The sequence below is a fragment of the Pelecanus crispus genome, chromosome 4 (genome assembly GCF_030463565.1).
Source record: "Pelecanus crispus isolate bPelCri1 chromosome 4, bPelCri1.pri, whole genome shotgun sequence".
Lineage (NCBI taxonomy): Eukaryota > Metazoa > Chordata > Aves > Pelecaniformes > Pelecanidae > Pelecanus > Pelecanus crispus.
The window spans coordinates 75,073,465-75,093,512 of NC_134646.1; the positions used below are offsets into that span (position 1 = coordinate 75,073,465).

Here is a 20,048-nt window from a genome sequence, read left to right on the forward strand (position 1 = left end):
ATGAACATGTTTTAAAAAACAGTTGCTTCAAGAAAGATCAATAAAATACTCCCTTTTTTTCTTTCTGATCATTACCTTCTTACTGTCCTGATCCAAGCTTCCATCCTCCCCTTCTGATCTTCTTGCTGCTGGAAGATTAAGTTAATTTTAAAAACTAGAACAGATTACATCTTTTTTGTCTTCTATTTTGACTGTGGTTATGTTCCAAATATTTTTAAGGGTGGGAAAAAAAACCCAAAACAAACCAGAGCTGGACAGTAAATTCAATGTGTAGAGCTATAGTTTCACAGACTTACTGAAAATAATTTTGAAATTATTACAGTAACACTTATCGTTCAGGCATACAATGAATTTAGACAATCTATTCCTGCTGGATTTTGAACCTATCTTTTTAGGAAGAAACTACTTTTTGGGAATGATTGGTGGGAAAAAACCTACAGTATAACTTAGGGACAGATTTATATAGTCACTGCACACAGCAGCAAGTCATTTCTCCATTCTTCTGTGTTACTGTGACCATGAAAGTACATACGGTTACACAGACATTTTGTGGTCTGCACACTTGGGCCCCCTACATTCCTAAAAAGGATAGGCACTTATGGTAAAGAAGATAGGAACAAATTTGGTATTACGTCTTCATGAAATCTTCAAGAGAAGCTCTGTCAGACGCTAGAATTCACAATTCTGTGACCAACCACTTTCCTGACTATATTGCCCTCTTAAAGAGTCTTTTAACAAAAAAAATATTGCTGATATTTTACTGTTGGTTTATTGTCTTGTAACTTTCCAACTCGCTGAGAAGAAAAACTCAAAACTGAAAACCTAAAAGCTATCCATTGATAGTTTCCAACCATCAAATGTGCTTTTCCTTGTCTTTGATGTCCCAGAGTATTGTTCCAGACACTGAGTTAGACCTCAGGATCTTACAGAAAGATTTTGTGCTGAATTTCACATAATTTCAGACAAATTCCCCAAATCCGAGTCCTACTTGCGTTTGTATCACTGTATGTTGTTTTGGGGAGAGTTTAATGGTACAAAACTGGGGTAATGCAATGACCCAGCATAATTTAAGCCCATGAGAAGTCACCACAACAAGGGGGTTGTCTGCAATGCCCAAGTAAAAGGGCAACACAAGAACCCCATGCAACGCAGTGTAGCCAGAAAACATATTTATTAATAAGAAAAACAGTATGATAATACGAAAGTTGAGGCTCAGATTAAGACTCTCAGAGACAGGAGGAGATCAGTTTGCACCATCAGAAGTGCTGCAACACTCCCAGCAAGTTCAGAACAACTCTGCCTTCTCCATTTCCCCAGCCAGCATGTTTGCAGATGATCTGCCCTGCATCTAAACAACATGGGCAAAAGGCCACCACCGTTAGCATTGCAGTGTTATTCTGTTTCATCTTCTGGTGCCATTACACAGCTCACATCCAGACCTTAACTGGTTTTGTTGAGGAGGTGGTACTTAAAAAATGACAAATTGCAGTAAGGAAAAAATCTGTGGGTTAGAGGTGAAAATCTGTAACTGTAGAGTTTTTTTGTCTGAATTTAATGTGGCAAAACAAAGCTGGGTCATAAAATAAAACCAGCATTATGAAAAAACTCAATGTTTTTGCAGTTAGCTAATAGCATCGTGACCAGGGTATTTTCCCCAGATGGCAACCAGCTTCTCTGAGAAAGAAATAGAAAGAAATATCCATATATGAAAGATGAAAAATGAAGTCCCTATATTGCAAGAAGGACTTAAACCTGGTTCACCGATATTTTGGGAGCATACCCTAAATCACCAGTCAATGGGTTGTTCTAGGTTATATCTATGAATCTTGCTCTCATTAAGTCAAAAATCCATATAGAGAATCTGATGTATTTTTGGAAATTGTTTTTGTTTCAAGATGTTGATCTTTTCAAAGGAAAAAAAAAGTTTATTCCAAAGCATTATTCGAGATTTCAGATATTCCATGGGATCTTGAGAACATCTGACTTCAAACCACTTAAACACAGAGGTTTTATAGAAAGGTCCAGAGTAGTACAACCAAAACCAGTGGGGGCCCTGAAGGCCTGCCCCTCCCAAGTTCCTGAGAATCCTTTATACAACACATCATTGGCAGATAAATCCAGGTGGCCTGAATTTCATCAGTACTGGGCATTAGCTTCACTGCTACAAGGGATACTCAGTTCTGCTGTGAACCCCCATGTGAACTGCATGTTTCACATGGATCACCGCTAATATTGCTGAAGAGCAAAACTCTTCAATTTTTTTTTTACTTTGAATGATGTTCAAGTATTTCTGAAACATGAATACACACAAAAGAATAACCATGCAGGCTCCCACACTCTTCACTTGCCGACCCCAGCTCTCAGCCTGATCTCTCGTATGTCCCATTTTTCCACCACCTTTTTTTCATTCTGAAGTTCAGTGTTTATAATAGAAACACAGAAGCTGTAGCTACAGCAAATCTGTTGGGCACTGCTGTAACTGAAACCTTTTAAAGCCAAATGTTTTGGAAGAGCTTCTTGCAGTTTTTGTTTTAAGGAACATTTTTGTGCTTGTTTGTTCAAACTTGGTCTGTTCAATGAAGGAATGTTCTCTGGCTCCTTTTCAGCATGCATCAGTTCAGTGTCCTGTTAGCTTGAGGAGCTGAATCATCAGTTGCTCATGTGTTCACGCTATAGCTGGGAGTTCTTCCAGAATAAAAGGTAAATTTTATTATTTTTTTAATTTTAAATTTTTTTTTATTGGAAGGAAAGTTCTTTTTTTTGTTGTTGTTTTTGAGTTAAATTATGTTTTGTTCTTCAGCAGAAAAACAATGAGCATGTATTTTTAACACAACCTTTCAGAACATCCATAATCTATGAAAGAAAGTTTAAAACATATGTCCTTGTTAACCTGTAGAGAATGCTGACTTGATAATTTAATTATCTGCTCACTCCAGTGAATATGAGGAACAACTCCACAGAGCAGTGCAAAACTGACATAATCCAGACTTCGACTGCATATCTGACAGACAGAAAACTGATATAAAAATGCCTGGCCTGGAACAAAAAAAGCTGCTGCTTAGAATCCTCTTTGCAAACCAAAAATACGTATAAAATTAAATGACACAGCCAGGATACAGGACATCGGAGCCATATCATCAGATTGTGTAAATCATGAAGTCATGCTGATTTACACCAGCTGATTGTAACTTCACATCTGCTAATGATCTTTCCAAACACCACCGTAATATTCAACTTCTTCCTTTGTCAATAGCTTTTTTTGCTCACCCTGAGTAGTTGCCTCAAATGATTTGTATATCTAAAGACAAGAAGGAATTAGAGAGCTTGGGCAGACTATAAGGTTGGTAGATTACATTAAATCAAGCACTAAACCGAACAAATACTATCTTTTTGCCTTAGAGGTAACATTAGTTTGTCTAAGATTAGGACATTGTGAGCAGAAAATGTCTATCAAAGACCAATACCTAAAGTGCACTGAAACATCAGCATGTCTGACTTTGTTCAAAACCATACCCAGAAAAACCACACAGGTTATCTAAATCTGGATGACTTGAATGTGCAGTTACTTTAGCATGAAGCACCAGTTACCATGAAGTACCAGTTACCGTGAATGTACACAGGCTGACTCACTCAGTTGGGAGACATCAGTTGACAATTCTTTTTTCTCCTATTACTGTATCAGATCCAAACTAGAACTTCATCCAAAACAGAAAGAAATGTCGTTTTCCGTGAAAGATAGTATAAAAATGATAACTACATAAAAGCATAATTTTTTGGACTAAATGTTGAGTATTTTAAAATCAGTTGAAGCTCCGTGTTACCACAATAGAAAAATTGTAAAATGTATTTTCCTTGTTCTGACCATGAAGCCAGTGATGTATCTGCAGTTCCCTAACCTATGACTCAGGGAAAGAAGAGACACATGGAGCTTTGTCACTCTTACATACAACACGGCAAGTCACCTCTGTGTTGACAGTGCTGCTAGAAGGTAATAGGATGGGAAGAGTTGCTCCAACAGAGATACTGCTCACAGGCACAGGCTGGACCTTCCCTTGCCATGAAGAGTGGCATAGCTTCATTCTCCTATCTGTACCCCCAAAGATACATGCTTTCATCCCCAAAGAGCCTTAGCTACTGCTCACAGTGTGATGAACATCTCTCATGTTTACTTTATTCTCTTATTCATTCCCAAGCAGGGGAACAATCATGATAAAAATATGATTTTTGGTTTGGGACAGATTTATATCATGCATTTTGCTTTTATTTTTGTCCTTTGCTTCTGAGTACAGGAGTACCCCTGTCACAACTTTTAATCAGAAATGCAATTCTGCACTTTCTAGGCACCCTAACGCAGCAGAATCCATACATATTTGTTTCTAAAGATTAATAATGGAATTCAGTGTAGAAAAGTGAATTCTGTATTTCTAAGCCTGTATCACGAACCAAGACCATTGTCAAACATCACTGAGAACACATAGGCACTGACATCAACATGGAAATTGCACTGATGTTAATTAGTTAAATATACAGCAAAAATAATAATAGAAAAATGCAGACTTTCTATTTCTATTTTTTATATTTTCTAGAGTCTTAAGTCAGTTTCTCAGTGGCATAGAACATCACATATTTCTTTCTGTTGTTTAGAAACACAGACAGCAGTCTTGTTGCTGCGTCTGCCCAAGGTTTTCTAGCCATATCTTGCCGATGTTATCAGCTACTGAATTTGTTCCTAACTGCCATGGTGTGATCACATTTGTTCCTGATATTTTACAGCTTGAAGAACTTGCAGATGAAAAGTAAGTATTTCATATACACCACTTATCAATGAACATTTTTTTCCCCAGCAATGTAGAAGTAAGAATTATTTACAAAAATTAGATATCCCAAGGCATGGTCTGAAAACAGGAGAGCAACCTTCTACATTTACATGTTTTATATCATTCCATAAAGAAGAAAACTGCTTTGAAGTTAGTATCAACTCTGAATTACCAAGACAAATCAAAATATCATTATCCCAGTTTTAGAGAACTTACTGAATCCTTGGACAGCATGTTATACAAAATGCTATTTAATGTTCACATTACTTCTTTTCCTTTTCTATTTGAGGTTATAGGGACGTAATGAAATGCAAAGACTACAGCAAACTAATTTGGAAGTCAATATGCATTTCTTTACAAAGACATGTAGCGAAAACTGCATCAGAGGAAAGCAGACTGTACCATGCTGTTTGTAGATAGGAGGTTTCCTATAGATGTTATCTTTTACGCCAGTGTCTGAGGAAGAGGAAAGAGAAAGGAAAGAATAAAAGAGTAAGCAAGCAGTTCAGACCATGCTGCCCTTGTCTCCTCTCAACAACACTAAAATGCAAACACTTGAACAAAGACTACGCGTTCATTCAGTGGTTTGTCATTCACTGGCTATTACCAAAGAATGGAGCCTTACTCATTCTTTATATAGAAAGAATATATATAAAAAATCTATATATAAAAAATCTTTATATATTTAAAATATTGGCTGTGCCTACCTATACAGCATAACACCCCCTAAGTCCCTCAAAATGCTTTAAGACACCTCAGGTGGCATCTATTAGGTGTTTATATCCGCACTACCAATGTATACTTCATAGACAACAAAGAGAAATCGGCTGCACTTGTCACCACTTAAAATAAAATTCATATAGAGGTAGAACAGACTACTGTAACAGATATAGATGTTTATACTGCAAATGCCCAATATTCTTATAGGAAATCCTATAGTTTGTCTAAATTTTGAGTTGTATAGCTAACTTGGCCTTGCAGGGATGTTTTGAAAGCCCCCAGAGCCACAGTCCAGGGTTCCCATATCATCTTGTACAGACATCAGATTTACTTAATACTACAGACCTGAGCAGATGCTATTCCTAATGATGGTGTGTTTACAGAAATGTTAACCCCAGAGGCTAAACATGAATAAACAAAGTATTCCACTGAGCAGGTAGATGTGCTTAGAAGACAGAAAGCTAAACAGCGTGGACAAAAATTTAAGGTGCTCGTTGACTGAATGTGAACTTGAAAACAGTATAGTACATATGCAAAGATACCACCACAGTGAGTTTCCCGGAGTTCTAAAGTCTTTCAGCTATTTTTAAAATCTATATTCAAATGACTCTTTAAATCAGAGAGCAGATGGATAAGGAGAAAACCAAATCCAAAACCCCCTTCAGCCTTCCCTCCTGCACGCAAATTCAACAGACCTATGCAGCCATGGCACTACAAATAATTGTATCTTTGTAGGCTTAATAACATTTGTCACTGCATGCCTCCTCTAACACATTTTTTTTACACACATCAGCGCACAACTCTCTAACTCCTTTATTTCTGAGAAGAAGTTTAACAGGTAACAGTTTTTCATTTATCAGACATTTTCTTCTCTTGCAGTTTGAAATTCACAAATCAATGCAAAAAGACATTCAGAAGAGAATAAACAGGTGCCAGCAATTGAAGATCAAAGCTAAGCAGTGAATGCCTACCTGGAATATGGAAATGCCTAGGAGCCTGCTGATAGACAGAAGGTGAAGATTTGCTGTCTGAGTACATGGATAAGCTTGGAGTGCTCCGACCACTTTCACTGCCTCCAAGGGGAAGAGCAAAGAAAGCAGATAAAAGAAAAAATGGAAAGCAAAGTAGAGTATTTCAAGCATAAAAGCTTGTTCAGAATGACTTGTTAATCCAACAGTTTTAAATATATGTTTTTTGTAAACCCCATTATTTTTCAGCACAGGGTATTGGCTCAGTCTCCAAACATTTCATCAATAATGCATGTCTGATAGATAATATCAGATTAAACTGCCCCACTTTGAAACTAAAGATTCTCTTTTAACAACACTTTAATGAAGAAAATAAAAGGATAAGAACAGCCACAATCTTGTAATGTGTTTTGCATAGCCTTAACTGAATAATCTATCAATCGAGTTTTTGAAAAGTTTAATGCTATGGCTCATGGCCTGCCCCTGAAACCAGTAATGAAATCATTCAGTAGTGTTTAAGTTATTTCAAAGCAGGACTAGACCAAAAAACAGATGTTATGGTTAAGTCAAATATTCCTGCATATACCAGTGACAAAAACAGATGCTGAAATTTGGTTCTTAATTGCAAACTTCTCCTGGAGGTACCATGCCACAGCATTTTATATTTATGCAAACAAGGTTGGATTATCAAGTCATGGATCTATAATGCCATAGTCACTTCACCAGATTTCCAGATACACATACGATTGATCTGTATTCATTTTTCCATTTGTTTTGTCAAATGTTGATTAGGTGCCATTCATTTCCTCTTAGCTTATTTCCCCAAAGCACACTCTATGGCATTATAGGGCTGCTTGGCAAACAAAAAAGTAAAGCTCTACTTTTTTGGGACTTGTAAAATCCAATTAATTTACAGCACTGTTAAGCAACTGGAAGCCAAACATGACATTTATTCTAACATAAAATGGTTCTTATTTCGCTGTTATTGTTTTAGTGTGGATGGAGCACAAATTTAATGGCTAGTAATGATGAAATTATAGCAAGTTTTTGGGGGTAAAGAAAGTGCAGCAGCTCAGAGCGCTAGATCTGTAACTGAGTTCTGCTTTCAGAGAGGGGAAGTTTTATAACCATAAAACTACTGGATTACCATAACTGTCTAGGCCATGCCCATGGAGGTGGTCTCTGCTGAACCTTTGCCTCTGTTGACAAGCAGTGGACACCTGGTCATCGGTCTGTCACCAAAACCAGCCTTGACATGCACCACTGAAGTCAACTGGGTAGTGCCACTGAGTTCAACAGGAGCAGAAGCAGGCCAGACGAGGTCAAAAGAGCATGCTGTGTATCTCATGAAGATACACTAACTAAGATGTTCTAAATTTTGTGTCTGTTACTTTCACAGTTTGTGAAAAACTAAACCTCAAAAATTCTACATCCATTACCACTGTGTACTCAATAACAATGATTTTGTGTTGAAAAAAATTTAATCAGAGCAGTTGAGAAACTGAAATCACATCTGTGCGTGATGATAGCCTACGGTCCTTCCAAAAAGTAATGGAAGAATTGTGGCATTACTAAAAACCTGGTGCGTGGCCACCATCTTGCAGTCAAGTTGTCCTCAGACAAGGAACCAGACGGTTATCCAGGTTCTTGATTCCTGCTTTGCTCTTGGAAGGAAAGAATTGGTGACAGGTTTTCACTACCCATTTATTAACTCCCTCTTTCTTTGCTGCTTGCTGCCCAGATGCTTGGCCACCCCTACTAATGGAAGAAGTCTCAATGTCACTCCAAGTTCAAACACAAAGAGCAGTGGTAGACACTTACTTAAGTAAGGTCCCTTACAACTCGAATAACCTTAAAAATCTTGATCCCAAAGTGATGTTACTAATGGAATTTTTTAATTTAAAAAGAAAAGGTTTCAAGTGACTTTCACAGTGTACTAATTCCTCATTTACTTAAAACTAGCCTATTTTTAAAAACTCGTATTCATATATGACTTGCATGAGTAATTACTTCATTGAGTAGTGACCCCAAGGTGCTGGCATCATACACTATATAGAGAGTCATTCTGCAGGGATAGGGTAGGGTGTCAGCGGGGAATCAGGGGGAAGCATTGATTAAGAGGAATAAACTTGTAAGAAAACAAGATGCAAGCACAAGTACCAGGGGACAGCAAATCTGCGAACTGCTCAATGCAAGGATCACCTGGGTGGAGCAGTTTGCAAAGCCATCACCTCTAAGCTGCTCGAAAGGGAAGAATTAAGGATGAAATGAGGGAAAAGGTTCTTCTTGCAGCCCACTTGTACAAGCTGATGCACATTTAAATTATATTTATAATTCTGCCACAGATTTGGACAAACACAAAGGAGCAGTTGTATTTCACATTTTGCATACAAAAATAAGTATTTAATAATAATGCAAACTGAAGACCGATGTAGAAAGTTCATGTGTAGGAACTCCAGACAGTCATTTAATCTAGCCTATAATAAAAATCTCTAAAATGGGACTTTGCCAAGAATTTGTCTCTTTCAAGGTTTGCCTGGCATACACTGAAGAACTTCAAATAAGGTCTCAGAGAAAATAAAACTACCAGAGAGAGATTTTTCAAACTTTTGGTTTTGTCTTCTGCCACAAGCAGCTGCAGGCTGTGATCTGCTCTACTGGTCAGTGCAGAGCAAAAAACCAGAATCATGAACTCTTCCCTGGATTTTGTTTAACTTGGGAAGAATCTGGAAAGGCTTACTTTGAACTTGAGTGTCAACCACGAAAACTTCCTTGTGTCTTTTGGCAGCTGAAAGGGTAGGCTGCTCTTTTAACCTTGTGTGTGTGGAGCCAACTGACCAGAGCTCAGACCATGCTCCCTTTTCAGGGGGTAGTCAGGAAAAGTATCACATTGTTTATACCTCCTTGCTAGTCAGCTTTTATCTTATCTGGGAGGACAGGAAATTTGATAACAAGTTACAGTAAGAGCTGTCTATGTTCAGGATTGAACAACAAACAGATACCACTGGCCCAGTAAGGGAGATGTCAAGAGCCTACTCCTCAGACTAGATCCCTTAATATCTCTGCGCATGGTGCACTAAGCTAGACAAAGGTTTTTGAAGTTTGATGACTAATTCTTTTCAAGCTTTCAAAGTCAAATAAATGGGCTTTGGAAGCTGTGCTCCTGCACCAGAAAGGCAAGATACTTTCCACCACATTTTAAGTACGCATTTTTTCAGTAGGGCTGAGCACTGTATGCTCATTGACTCCATCACCTCAAGAGGAAGAGTTACACCAAGTGCAGGTACTTGGAATATCGCACCATATGATTTGCAAGGGCATGAACTGTGAAGCTTTCTTGAAGTGAGGCTGTCACAGGGTTTATTTTGAAGACATTCTGAAGACAAAAATCCTTAAAAGATCACAACCAAATCATTGGTCTGCATGATAAAGAATAGCTCATCCTATTACACTTCATGGGAGCTAGACTACAGTATCCTGAGAAAAGAACAGGAACTCGGTAACCATATTTTTCACTGGAAAAATGATGAACCATATAATTCTCAGAAAGAATATGATGCAAACTCAGTGAAGTCAAAAGGAAAATTCTGCCTGTTCTAATTTCCCTAGGGTAATAACATTTCTGTCTCCTGGAACCTTAAAGAAATATTTTTTATGATGATTGTGGAGTGCTGCTTTTACAAAGTTTACTTCTAATATTATTAAGCAGTGTGTTATTTTTGGATTTAATAAAAAATTTTTAAATGAGCGTGATTACACTTTTTTAAAACTGAAGTGGCAACATTAACCTTGGTCTGGATACAAAGCAACTATTTCTACAATCCTACTCTTCCCACACTAACCACTTTGAAGAGAAAAAAATAGGACATCAACGCCCTCAAAAGGCTTCTCAAGAAAGGAAAAAATACAGTCTACAACTCAGAGTAGAGAATTCACAGAACTTGAAGAGGATGGGGGCAAATCTTCTGACTCCTTTTGGACTGAGACATTAACTCAGTGTAAAACAGTGGATAATCTATACAACCTCTGCAGGGCTCAAGATTACCTATATAGGAAAATTATAAACAGGCTCGCCTGCCTCACAGGAGTGCTGTGAGGCATGGTAAGCTACTGCTTGCAAAATATTTTAGCTCCTTGATAAAAAGTGCTGCAGAATTGCAAAATATTATAATTTTGATCACACTACTAATAGTTGTTTGGGTACAAGGAGCTGCCACTTGAGGTTTTCATCCTTCAAACAGCAGCACAAAGAAACTGCTGCTGCTCTGAGCAACAGCAGGTAGCACTGAACAGAAACTCATTTTAACAGGAATGCTGCTAAGCAACTGCAGGCAGGCTTTCGAATGCAGCTTTCCATACAGTGAAACTGTGCACTGCAGCACACTAAAGAGGCTTTTCTTACTCAGTGCGCCAGGTTGGATGATATCGTCTAAATTTAGAGGACAGATCAAAAAATTGTTCATGCAGTGCCTCAGGGAATACCAGGGTGTGTCCCAGTCTTCCAAGAAATGTTGGAGGGGGGCAAGTGCTTGTGGGTGTGGGAAGGAGTTTTGCAGGTAGGCTTTAAAATGGCAATAATCAGTTTAAACTCATCAGCTTTTTCTTCCAAAATTTTGTCTTGAGGATCACATTTGGGAGACTTGAGCCTGATTCTGTTCCTGCTGATACCAGTGAAATTCAGCTGACTTCGGACAGAACTGTTTCTGGATGCATCAGGGCCCAATGAAGATACATTAGTTATTTTTCTAAAGGTGATGAGTTTCTGCTATTCATTTGAGTTTGCAAGTCTGGCTCCTGCAAGAAGGTCACTTCCTTTTCTGTAATGGTTACAAAGGCAAGAAGAACAATTTTGCTTTATTAAATCAAACAGTACACGAGAGTCAAGGAACAGGCACTGAAAATGTTTGGCATTCATCACTCATGTCTCCTCCCCACTCGTTACTAGAGAGGACAGACTTGGGGAAGACACATGTGGCAGCTGAATGTCTTCTCTTTCTATCGTTTAACTAACTAGCTAAAAAAACCAGCCTTTGCCTCGAAAGTTCTTGGCATTTCTCGTTACTGTCTCACATCCACAATATGGAGGTCATTAAAAGTTAATATCCACTGCAAAAAAATTTAATGGCAAGGAGACTAGACTCAGTTACTCTGTTTTATAACATTATTTGTAATCAGTGCAGTTATATTGATTTAACAAGCTTATGTAGCATCATTTTTGGTAATGCTAAAAATAATATGAAGAATCCCTAAATGTGGGTTAGAAGGTTAGATAACTGATCATCCAATGTTCGATCCAACGTGTAAGCTTGTGATAATATTTATTTAGCATCAGCAGAATAGGGTAAACACTGTATTTGAGAACAAACAGACTTTTAAATTATTGCCCTCCCTCGTTTTCATTAGAAAATCTCATTCCTTCCCTCCATCTCTTTGAAAAACAATCAACACTCACTGAAAATAAGCAAAAATAAAACAACCCATACCCACTGAGTTCTTAAAACTTACACAGTACATCAAGAAAGCACTTGCACAAAATTAAGACAAATTTTATCCAAGTGGAAGCCATGCTTGCACAGACATAAAAGTGAAACACATCTGAATAAGTCTACAGTATCACAGCACGGTTTTGCATTCCTGGACCTTACCTTTGAAGAAAGGGATGTAATGATGTCTGAATGTAGATGTAGGGCTTGGGTGTTGGGGCAGGGAGATGCAGCTACTGGTACCAAGACTCTGAGTACCAGCTGGGGGCAACAGAGAGTAAGTGAAAATAAACTATTTAGTTCACTTACTGAAAGCCACAAATTACAATGCCATCCTTTTTTTCAGGAACATTTTCCTCCTGATGCTTAGAAAACATATAGTTTATTTTCAAGACCTCATCCTTCTCTGGTTATTGCTAAAAACGTCACAGTGGCCATACTATGCAGTTGGCCAAGGGACAGAGGCTTTCTGCAGACAGAGTACATATAAAATGCTGATAATGTAACGCATCAGAAAATATTCCAGAAACGGCACCACAAAAAGCATAGCTGCACTCAGGGGAAAATCTGCATATTCAAAAGCTGCAAGAGGGAATGATATATGCTCATAATGGATCTAATGAAATGAAATGGGAAGAGCCTTGTCTCTGTTGAAAACTCTGCTACGAGTGTGTCCAGTTCTCACTGCTGTCAGTGCACACTGGCAGGATTTAGTTCACAATGCACCAGGGCACTCAAGTGCATGGCTAATTTAAGCATTTGAAGGAACATCCTCTGCAAGTTAGACATGTGGTTAAGTACTTTGAAAAATGTTCTCAGAAGTCATCTTTGCTTTGTTGTAATGTCCTGATAACGTATTTTGGAGGACTAATGACAATTATTAAAAGTGGCAATTATGATGACTATCTTCTAAATTTGCAATGAAGCAGTAAAACATTAGAATTAATTTGGAATTTCTTTCGTCTTTCCTCCTTGCTTTAACAGTGTGCAGCTAAGCTTACGCATGACACAGCTGCCAGACCTTCAGCGGAGACTAATCATTCCTCTCTTTAACATATCTTTGATAGTCAATCTCATTTCCACTTCATCAAAGACTTAATCTAGTACAAATATTCAATTTCTGTAAAAATTGTTTGTGTTACCCATAAAATTTTAATTTCCACTGCAAAGATTAAGAACTCCCAATTTTCCAAACTAGTTTATAATTATAATATATCCCCAATGAAGTTAAAAGACACCAAGAAAATAATACAAATGCTCTGTGTTTTCCACCCAAATGATGGAGTTGAGAAAAATTAGAATGAATTTTGAACAATTTAGTTGATTATTTCTAAGAATAAAACTCTGCACAATGCCCAAATACAAACAGGCCTTTGCATGGGGCCTCCATGCAAAGATCAAAATGGGGTGATCCCTCCTCTCTGTGCAACAAGAACACTAACACCGCTGCCACTACAACCCAATGCTGCAATAAACATTGCCGTAAGCTTCTCAACTAAAGCAACTTGGCCTTCAAAATCCAGCCATTAGAACCATTTGTCACTCCTCCAGCTCTTGCACTGTGGAGACGAGACATGGGCCATAACCCTGTGGTAGAAGAAGGGATATGAAGTCACTCAGCCACCCTCTTGGCTTTGTGTGCATTCACTGCTACCATGCTGCACCGTGAAAGAGCTGTGGATTGAATGTGTAGCTTCAGGCAGGATGGGACCAGGATTAAGTCCTTTAAACTGTTCTATCTTCTGTTTACAGATACATAAAATCAATCTTTCTAGATGCCTGTTTTTGTTTTCTTAGATGCTCATTTCTGAAGCACTTGTTTCCTTTCTCCCCATGGGACTCCCTGGTCACAGTAAATAAATCACTGCAATGAACTGCTACTCCACCTTAAACCCTTGTCTACCTGAGTCTACCCTACTTACAACATAAGACAAAGTAGTGGAAAAATCTAGAGAATAAATAAGGTTGCTTTTCAATTACCTGGTCTGCTGTAATGCTGAGGAGAATGGGAGGTTGGAGTGTAGCGACCATAGCCCAGCGAGCCAGCAGAGCTAGGACTTGATGTCCTGTACTGCTTGAAAGATCTGTCATCTTGGTCACCCTGAGCGGAAGAGAGGAAATATATGTCATTAGGAAACAGAAATAACTTCCGAAACAGGCAGAATATGCCATTTTGCGCATTTCTGTGCTGTGCAGATGGAAGTTGATGCTGTTGTAACACTCCATGCAATCCCAATGAAATGAGGTGGCTTTCAGCCATAAGCACCTCCACTGCAGTGTGACCGAAGGAGCTCTGCCAAGTATCAGAGAATGGCCATGTTCCCAGGAAAGTCAGCACATACATGAATTTAAAATGACAATATAATCTGAAAAGAACATAACACTGTAGAAGTACTGTTTCAGGACAGTGTAATTCCCTGAACATACATGGGTGGGTGGAAGATGGGATCTGGTTAGCATGATAGTACTATGGTCACTTTGTACCCATATGAACGGATGCATAATGGTTACAGGCAACACAAAACCCAGCATTTGTTGGCTTCATTACATCACAGAAATGACTGTGTCTTCTGTACCAATTGCATACCATATTACAACATGATAGGTAGGTAACTGATGTAAGCACTCATATATAGCATTAGCATTCACACTGCAGCATCGTGCAAGGCAAGTCATACATCCCATTTCCCACTAAACCCTTGGCTTCAACCACTTACAACCATCTGCGCCCGTTCCAAACCCCTCGCTCTCTACAGCTAGTTAAATTACAATTGCAAGTTGCATGTAGTGTCTTCTTAACCGTAAAAACATTACTGAGTGAATTAGAAGTGGAAATTACTTTTTGTAAACTAGCTATAAAAGCAAATTCAAATTTCTTCTTTAAGACAAGCAAGAATTTGTTTGAGTTAACATCAAATTAGAACAAATTGATGTAACCTGCAGATGCTCCCTTACAGAAAGTCATACTCCAAAAAAATGCTTCCCTTCTCCTCTTCCAGTAGGAGTGAAGACAGGCTATACCATAGTAGGTGTTAGTCACTTGTCATGAATTCTGGGACATCTTTAGGCATCTATGTGACTCCCACTGGATCATTCATCATTTAAATACACAGGAGATCCTACTTAGTCCCATCATCATCTCCCAGATTCCTGTCAGGACAACTTAATTATATCTGTCCATTCATCTTTAGATGAATGCAGTTTCCTATTTGGCTTCTCCGGGATTATCCTTGACTCCACAGAGATGTAGAATGTTCTCCCATCATCAGTTTTTCTCCTCTGGTTCAGGTGTGCTCCACCCCTTCCACCTCACCCCAGACTCACTGACTGCATTTTCAAAAATGGAAAATCATATTCTATAGTGGTAAGTAGAATTATTGCTTTAATATGCATTTCAGAAGAAATTATACGAAAAAGTGAGAGCTGATGCCTTCCCAAGCATGCAGGGTTCTGTAGGCATTCTGCCACCAACTCCTCTATGCCCAGTTTGAGATGTTTCCCTCCTGAAGTAGCTACATTATTTCATACCTACTCTAACCCTTGCAAAGAGATTTACAAGCAGGATAGAAATGTCTCTAGAAAGTCTTGTGATGATATTTAAATATCACGTGACTGTTAACTAATGGTCTATGATGTATCCAATTGTATGATACAGTGGAGCTTTCCTCTAATAAAAATCCCTGCAACAAAACCAGTGAAAAGTTTGCAGATGATGATGCCTGAGCACCTGATCATAGACTCCTTAGAGAAAGACAGCATGGCAAAGCTGGATAACCTGGAAAATTCACATAACATGAATCATGGCAGCACCAGCCTCCATACCAGTGTGACTTCTGGAATTTCATAGTACAACTGTTTGCTAACTGATAACTAATTTAAAACAAATTATTATAATCTTCCAAAACACTGAGATTTCATATTGATTATTTCAGACCTTATCTTTTGCATATTTTGTGTCTCTGTAAGGATCAGCCAATCAAGTTCATGAAATCCAATATTAAATAAAGCAAATTTTTATTTTTAAACTACCAATTAAATTACATTTCTATTGGTTAACTTTTCTGTTTAACCAATGCTCATAGTGACAGCTGGTCATTTACAATCCTTAATGAAAATTCGCAATTCTCCACTGTAACCAAAATTTTGCAATGCAGTTCTCTTAATGTAAAATTGGGATAATGGAGAAATTAGCCAGGCTTGTGATATGTAATTGAGTTACTATCTGGGAAGCTATGTGAAATACTTTCACAGCTTCCAAGCTGATGTTTCTTGACACAATAACTGGCTGTGCAAATGTTTTAACAGTATGTGTGCACAAATAGTATAAATAGTTTAACTATTTGTGGAATAAAAAAATAAAAATAAAAAAGAAGAGAAAGCTATGCCAAGCATAAATTCAAGTCAATTCACGCTGGCAGCTTTAAATGTAAACATAAATCATATTTCCGAAGGTAATTTATTTAGTAGAGCTTGAAGAAGTGACCACAATACAACCTTTATTTTGGAAAGCAGAAACATGGATGACAGTGGAGACAGATGCATACAGATGACAATCCAGAAGCAGAGCACATATTCAACACAAGTAACACTGTGAAAAACATAAATTATAAAACCCCATGCACTGTAGAGGCAGGAGGCAAACCCCACATTTCAGACGCTGCTGGTTATCAATATGACCAGGTTTATGCATCACAAAATGGGTCAGAAGAGGAGAACAAAGGCATTAGGGATTACCTCAGTAGTTGTTGGAGAGAGCAACTGAGGTGACTGCAAACAGCAACACACAACAAATTAGTGATACAAAGTCATGCATGATGTTACTTGTGAGAAGAACTACTCTTAAAATATCAGTATCCATGTATAACACAATACAGTTTCTGAAAAACACCTGTCAATTAAGTTAGGGCAATTTTTATTTGTTTTTAAAGAAGTAAATAAGGAATAAGATGTAAATAATTTCACATAAAGCTTTTGTTGGTTTCTTTACTACAAAATCCTGGAGTCTGGTGAGGCCAGTACTGTACCACAGAGAGTGCTGCTAGTAGGGAAACTCACATTTAAAGCAACTGCCTGAAACTAGACACAAGCCCTAGTTAAATTTGCATTGAAGCAGCTCCAAAACCTGGACTAGAATTTTGTTGCTCAGAGCTGGATATTTTAAGGGAAAGAAAAATATCTGTACTATTTAATTTTTAATTAAATATCATGTAATTTGAAAATTTGCTGTTTTTTCATTTTCCTTTCAAAATTAAAGGCTAAGCTTGGTTAGTCAAGCAGAAATCTACTGAAACTATTGCAGCTACAGGTGTAGCCAGGATGCTGAAATTTGGAAGTCAGGATATACGTATGTACAAATTGGGGGACAAGTGGCTGGAGAGCAGCCCTGCAGAAAGAGATCAGGGGTTTGGATTGACGGCAAGTTGAATACGAGTCAACAGTGTGCCCTGGCAGCCAAAAGGGCCAACCATGTCCTGGGGTGCATCAAGCACAGCATAGCTAGCCAGCTGAAGGAGGTGACTGTCCCACTCTACACTGCACTGGTGCTGCCTCACCTCAAGTACTGTGTGCAGGTTTGGGCACCTCAATATAAGAAGGACATCAAGCTACTAGAGTGTGTCCAGAGGAGGGCGACCAAGATGGTGAAAGGTCTTGAGGGCAAGACTTACAAGGAGCAGCTGAGGTCACTTGGTTTGTTCAGCTTGAAGAGAAGGCTGAGGGGTGACCTCATCACAGTGTACAACTTCCTCAAAGGGGGCAGCGGAGGGCAGGGTGCTGATCTCCTCTCTCTGGTGACCAGCAATAGGACATGAGGGAATGGAATGAAGCTGCGTCAGGGAAAGTTCAGATTGGACATTAGGAAAAGGTTCTTCACTGAGAAGGTGGTCGGCCAGTGGAACAGGGTCCCCAAGGAAGCGGTCACAGCGTCAGGCCTGTCAGAGTTGAAGATGCATCTGGATGACGTTCTTAGTCATATGGTCTAGTTTTAGGTAGTTCTGTGAGGAGCAGGGAGTTGGACTCGATGATCCTTATGGGTCCCTTCCAACTCGAGATATTCTATAATTCTACCATCTTTTTTCCCCCTGGCAACATCAAGGACGTATCGAGCACCACATAAATGTGCATGCTGGCTTGTGAGCACAGCCCAAAATCCCCTCCTGGTTTAGGCACCTAGAAACAGATGAGTGGACCCCACTTTTTTATTTTTTAAAATATCACTGAGGTCTTGCTGACATGAATGCCTACATCAGCACAGACCTACCTGAGACAGTGTTAAGCTGGTGGTGCAAATGCTGTGTCTTTTACAGCCCCAAGGGAAAAGGCCCTCATTCATGATGTGTTCCCTTTTATCTTCTGCTAAGTTACATGTTTACTGAAAAGGGCAATGATTCCAGCTGTCCCAATAAACCCGTCCCAATAAACCCCTCCTATCATGGTCTCATCACTGAACTACCCACTAAAAGCAGGTGACAGTGGCAATACCCTCTCTGCTGTGATTTTATTTCTTTGGTTGGTTGGGGTTTTTTTAGAGCTCAACTGCAACTACCTTCTATCCCACTCCTGAAAGTGTGATGCTGAGGTTCCCACAGCTCTCAGCCGCTGGGTCCCAGCAAAAGCCGGGCTGCCACCAAGACAGGCAGTTTCACCACACCACCAGGTGGTTGTCCCACCCATGGAATCTCCACCCTTCAAGTGATGGCACGGAGTCACATCATGCCAGGGGTTCAGAAGAAACCTAAGTCCTACCACAGCCACATGGACGCTTGCTCTGGCAAAGGACAGGAGTAGAAGCAAGTGGCCAAGGAGCTACTGAAGGCAGGCAGGGGAAAGTCCCTCCAGCAACAGCACAGATTTATGCTGGGTGCGATGGTTTTATAACCGTCACCTTGGAGTGGGTGCAATGAGTGAGTCTTCCCAGGAGCTGGGCAGAAGATTGCGTAGTCTATGCACCTCTGCCAAGCCTAGATGGCACCTCTGCCAAGCCTAGATGTAAACGGGCAGTTGAGGAGGGCCACAACCATAATCAGCACCCAGAAATTTTGACATAGGAAGGAAATGTTCATACTCCATATGTTCAGGGCTAGCAAGCAGCTTTCAGTTTTGTGAATTCAGAAACCTAAATACCATTTAAAGCCTTTATCAGATACAATCTTAATTCTTTTAGCATGCATTATAATAGAGCTACTCTGGTTCAGCATAGTACAGAGAGGGTTTGGAAGAGAGTCTGCAAGATCTGACATATGTGCTGCACTTTACCTGAGACTTTAGTAGCAGATTAAGTGTAAAAGGTGTAAGTGATAGCAGGACTGGGGCTATTATAAACAGTATGGCTATTATTTATAGTATTTATTTCTACCCATTCACTTACACCTATAGAGAATAATGCAGACTTCCATTCTAGACCATATATATCTTGATAATATACCTAGCATATGTAAGAGGTTTGATTTGTAAAAAAGTATCTAAAATTATAAAAGAAATCAGAAATTCAAACAAAAGGTAGATATGGTTAGGGAAGAAAAGCTAACTTGCATGACAGGAGTTATATACAAATATGCTTCACAAAAAACAGAATTAGTAAGATTATGTTAAATTAGATTTCATTAGCACAAACTGCGTAATATTAGCTCTGCATATGAATAGGTTGAAACGCATGCGTGACATGAGGATGAACTTTAGTAAGGGACAGTTGAAAGAAATTTGTCTGTAGGAAAGTGATACCATTGTTGTGTTACCAAAATAACATGGTACACTTTAAAAAAAAAAAATCATGAAAGACATTTGGCTTTGCTTCTGATTTTTGCATTATAATTAGCAATGGCTCCTGTTTCCTACCACATACATGCAGAACTCCTCTCATAGAAAAACATATTTTTATTACATGTCATCTGTTTAAAAAATGATCATAGAATGCAATTCTTCAATTTTCACAAACTAAAAAGTGAAATGAATATCTCGCTTGGTTTTGGAAGGCTAAAATGCCTTGTGAATGAATGGATGACATGATTCAATTAACTGAAATCATAATTTTTTTAAAAATTACACACATGTTTAAGAGTGTT

The 20,048-nt window shown here is 38.7% G+C and overlaps 1 protein-coding gene across 1 annotated transcript in view; it reads right to left on the bottom strand.

The window, feature by feature from the left end:
• ABLIM2 (actin binding LIM protein family member 2) overlaps window positions 1-20,048 on the bottom strand; it is a 104,617-nt gene that overhangs the window by 24,056 nt on the left and 60,513 nt on the right. The window contains exons 10-15 of the mRNA XM_075709871.1: window positions 16,723-16,755; window positions 13,969-14,089; window positions 12,151-12,249; window positions 6,509-6,610; window positions 5,220-5,273; window positions 76-128 (exon numbers count right to left, since the gene is read on the bottom strand). Of these exons, the coding sequence (XP_075565986.1) occupies window positions 76-128; window positions 5,220-5,273; window positions 6,509-6,610; window positions 12,151-12,249; window positions 13,969-14,089; window positions 16,723-16,755 (462 nt within the window). The remainder of the gene's footprint in view (window positions 1-75; window positions 129-5,219; window positions 5,274-6,508; window positions 6,611-12,150; window positions 12,250-13,968; window positions 14,090-16,722; window positions 16,756-20,048) is intronic.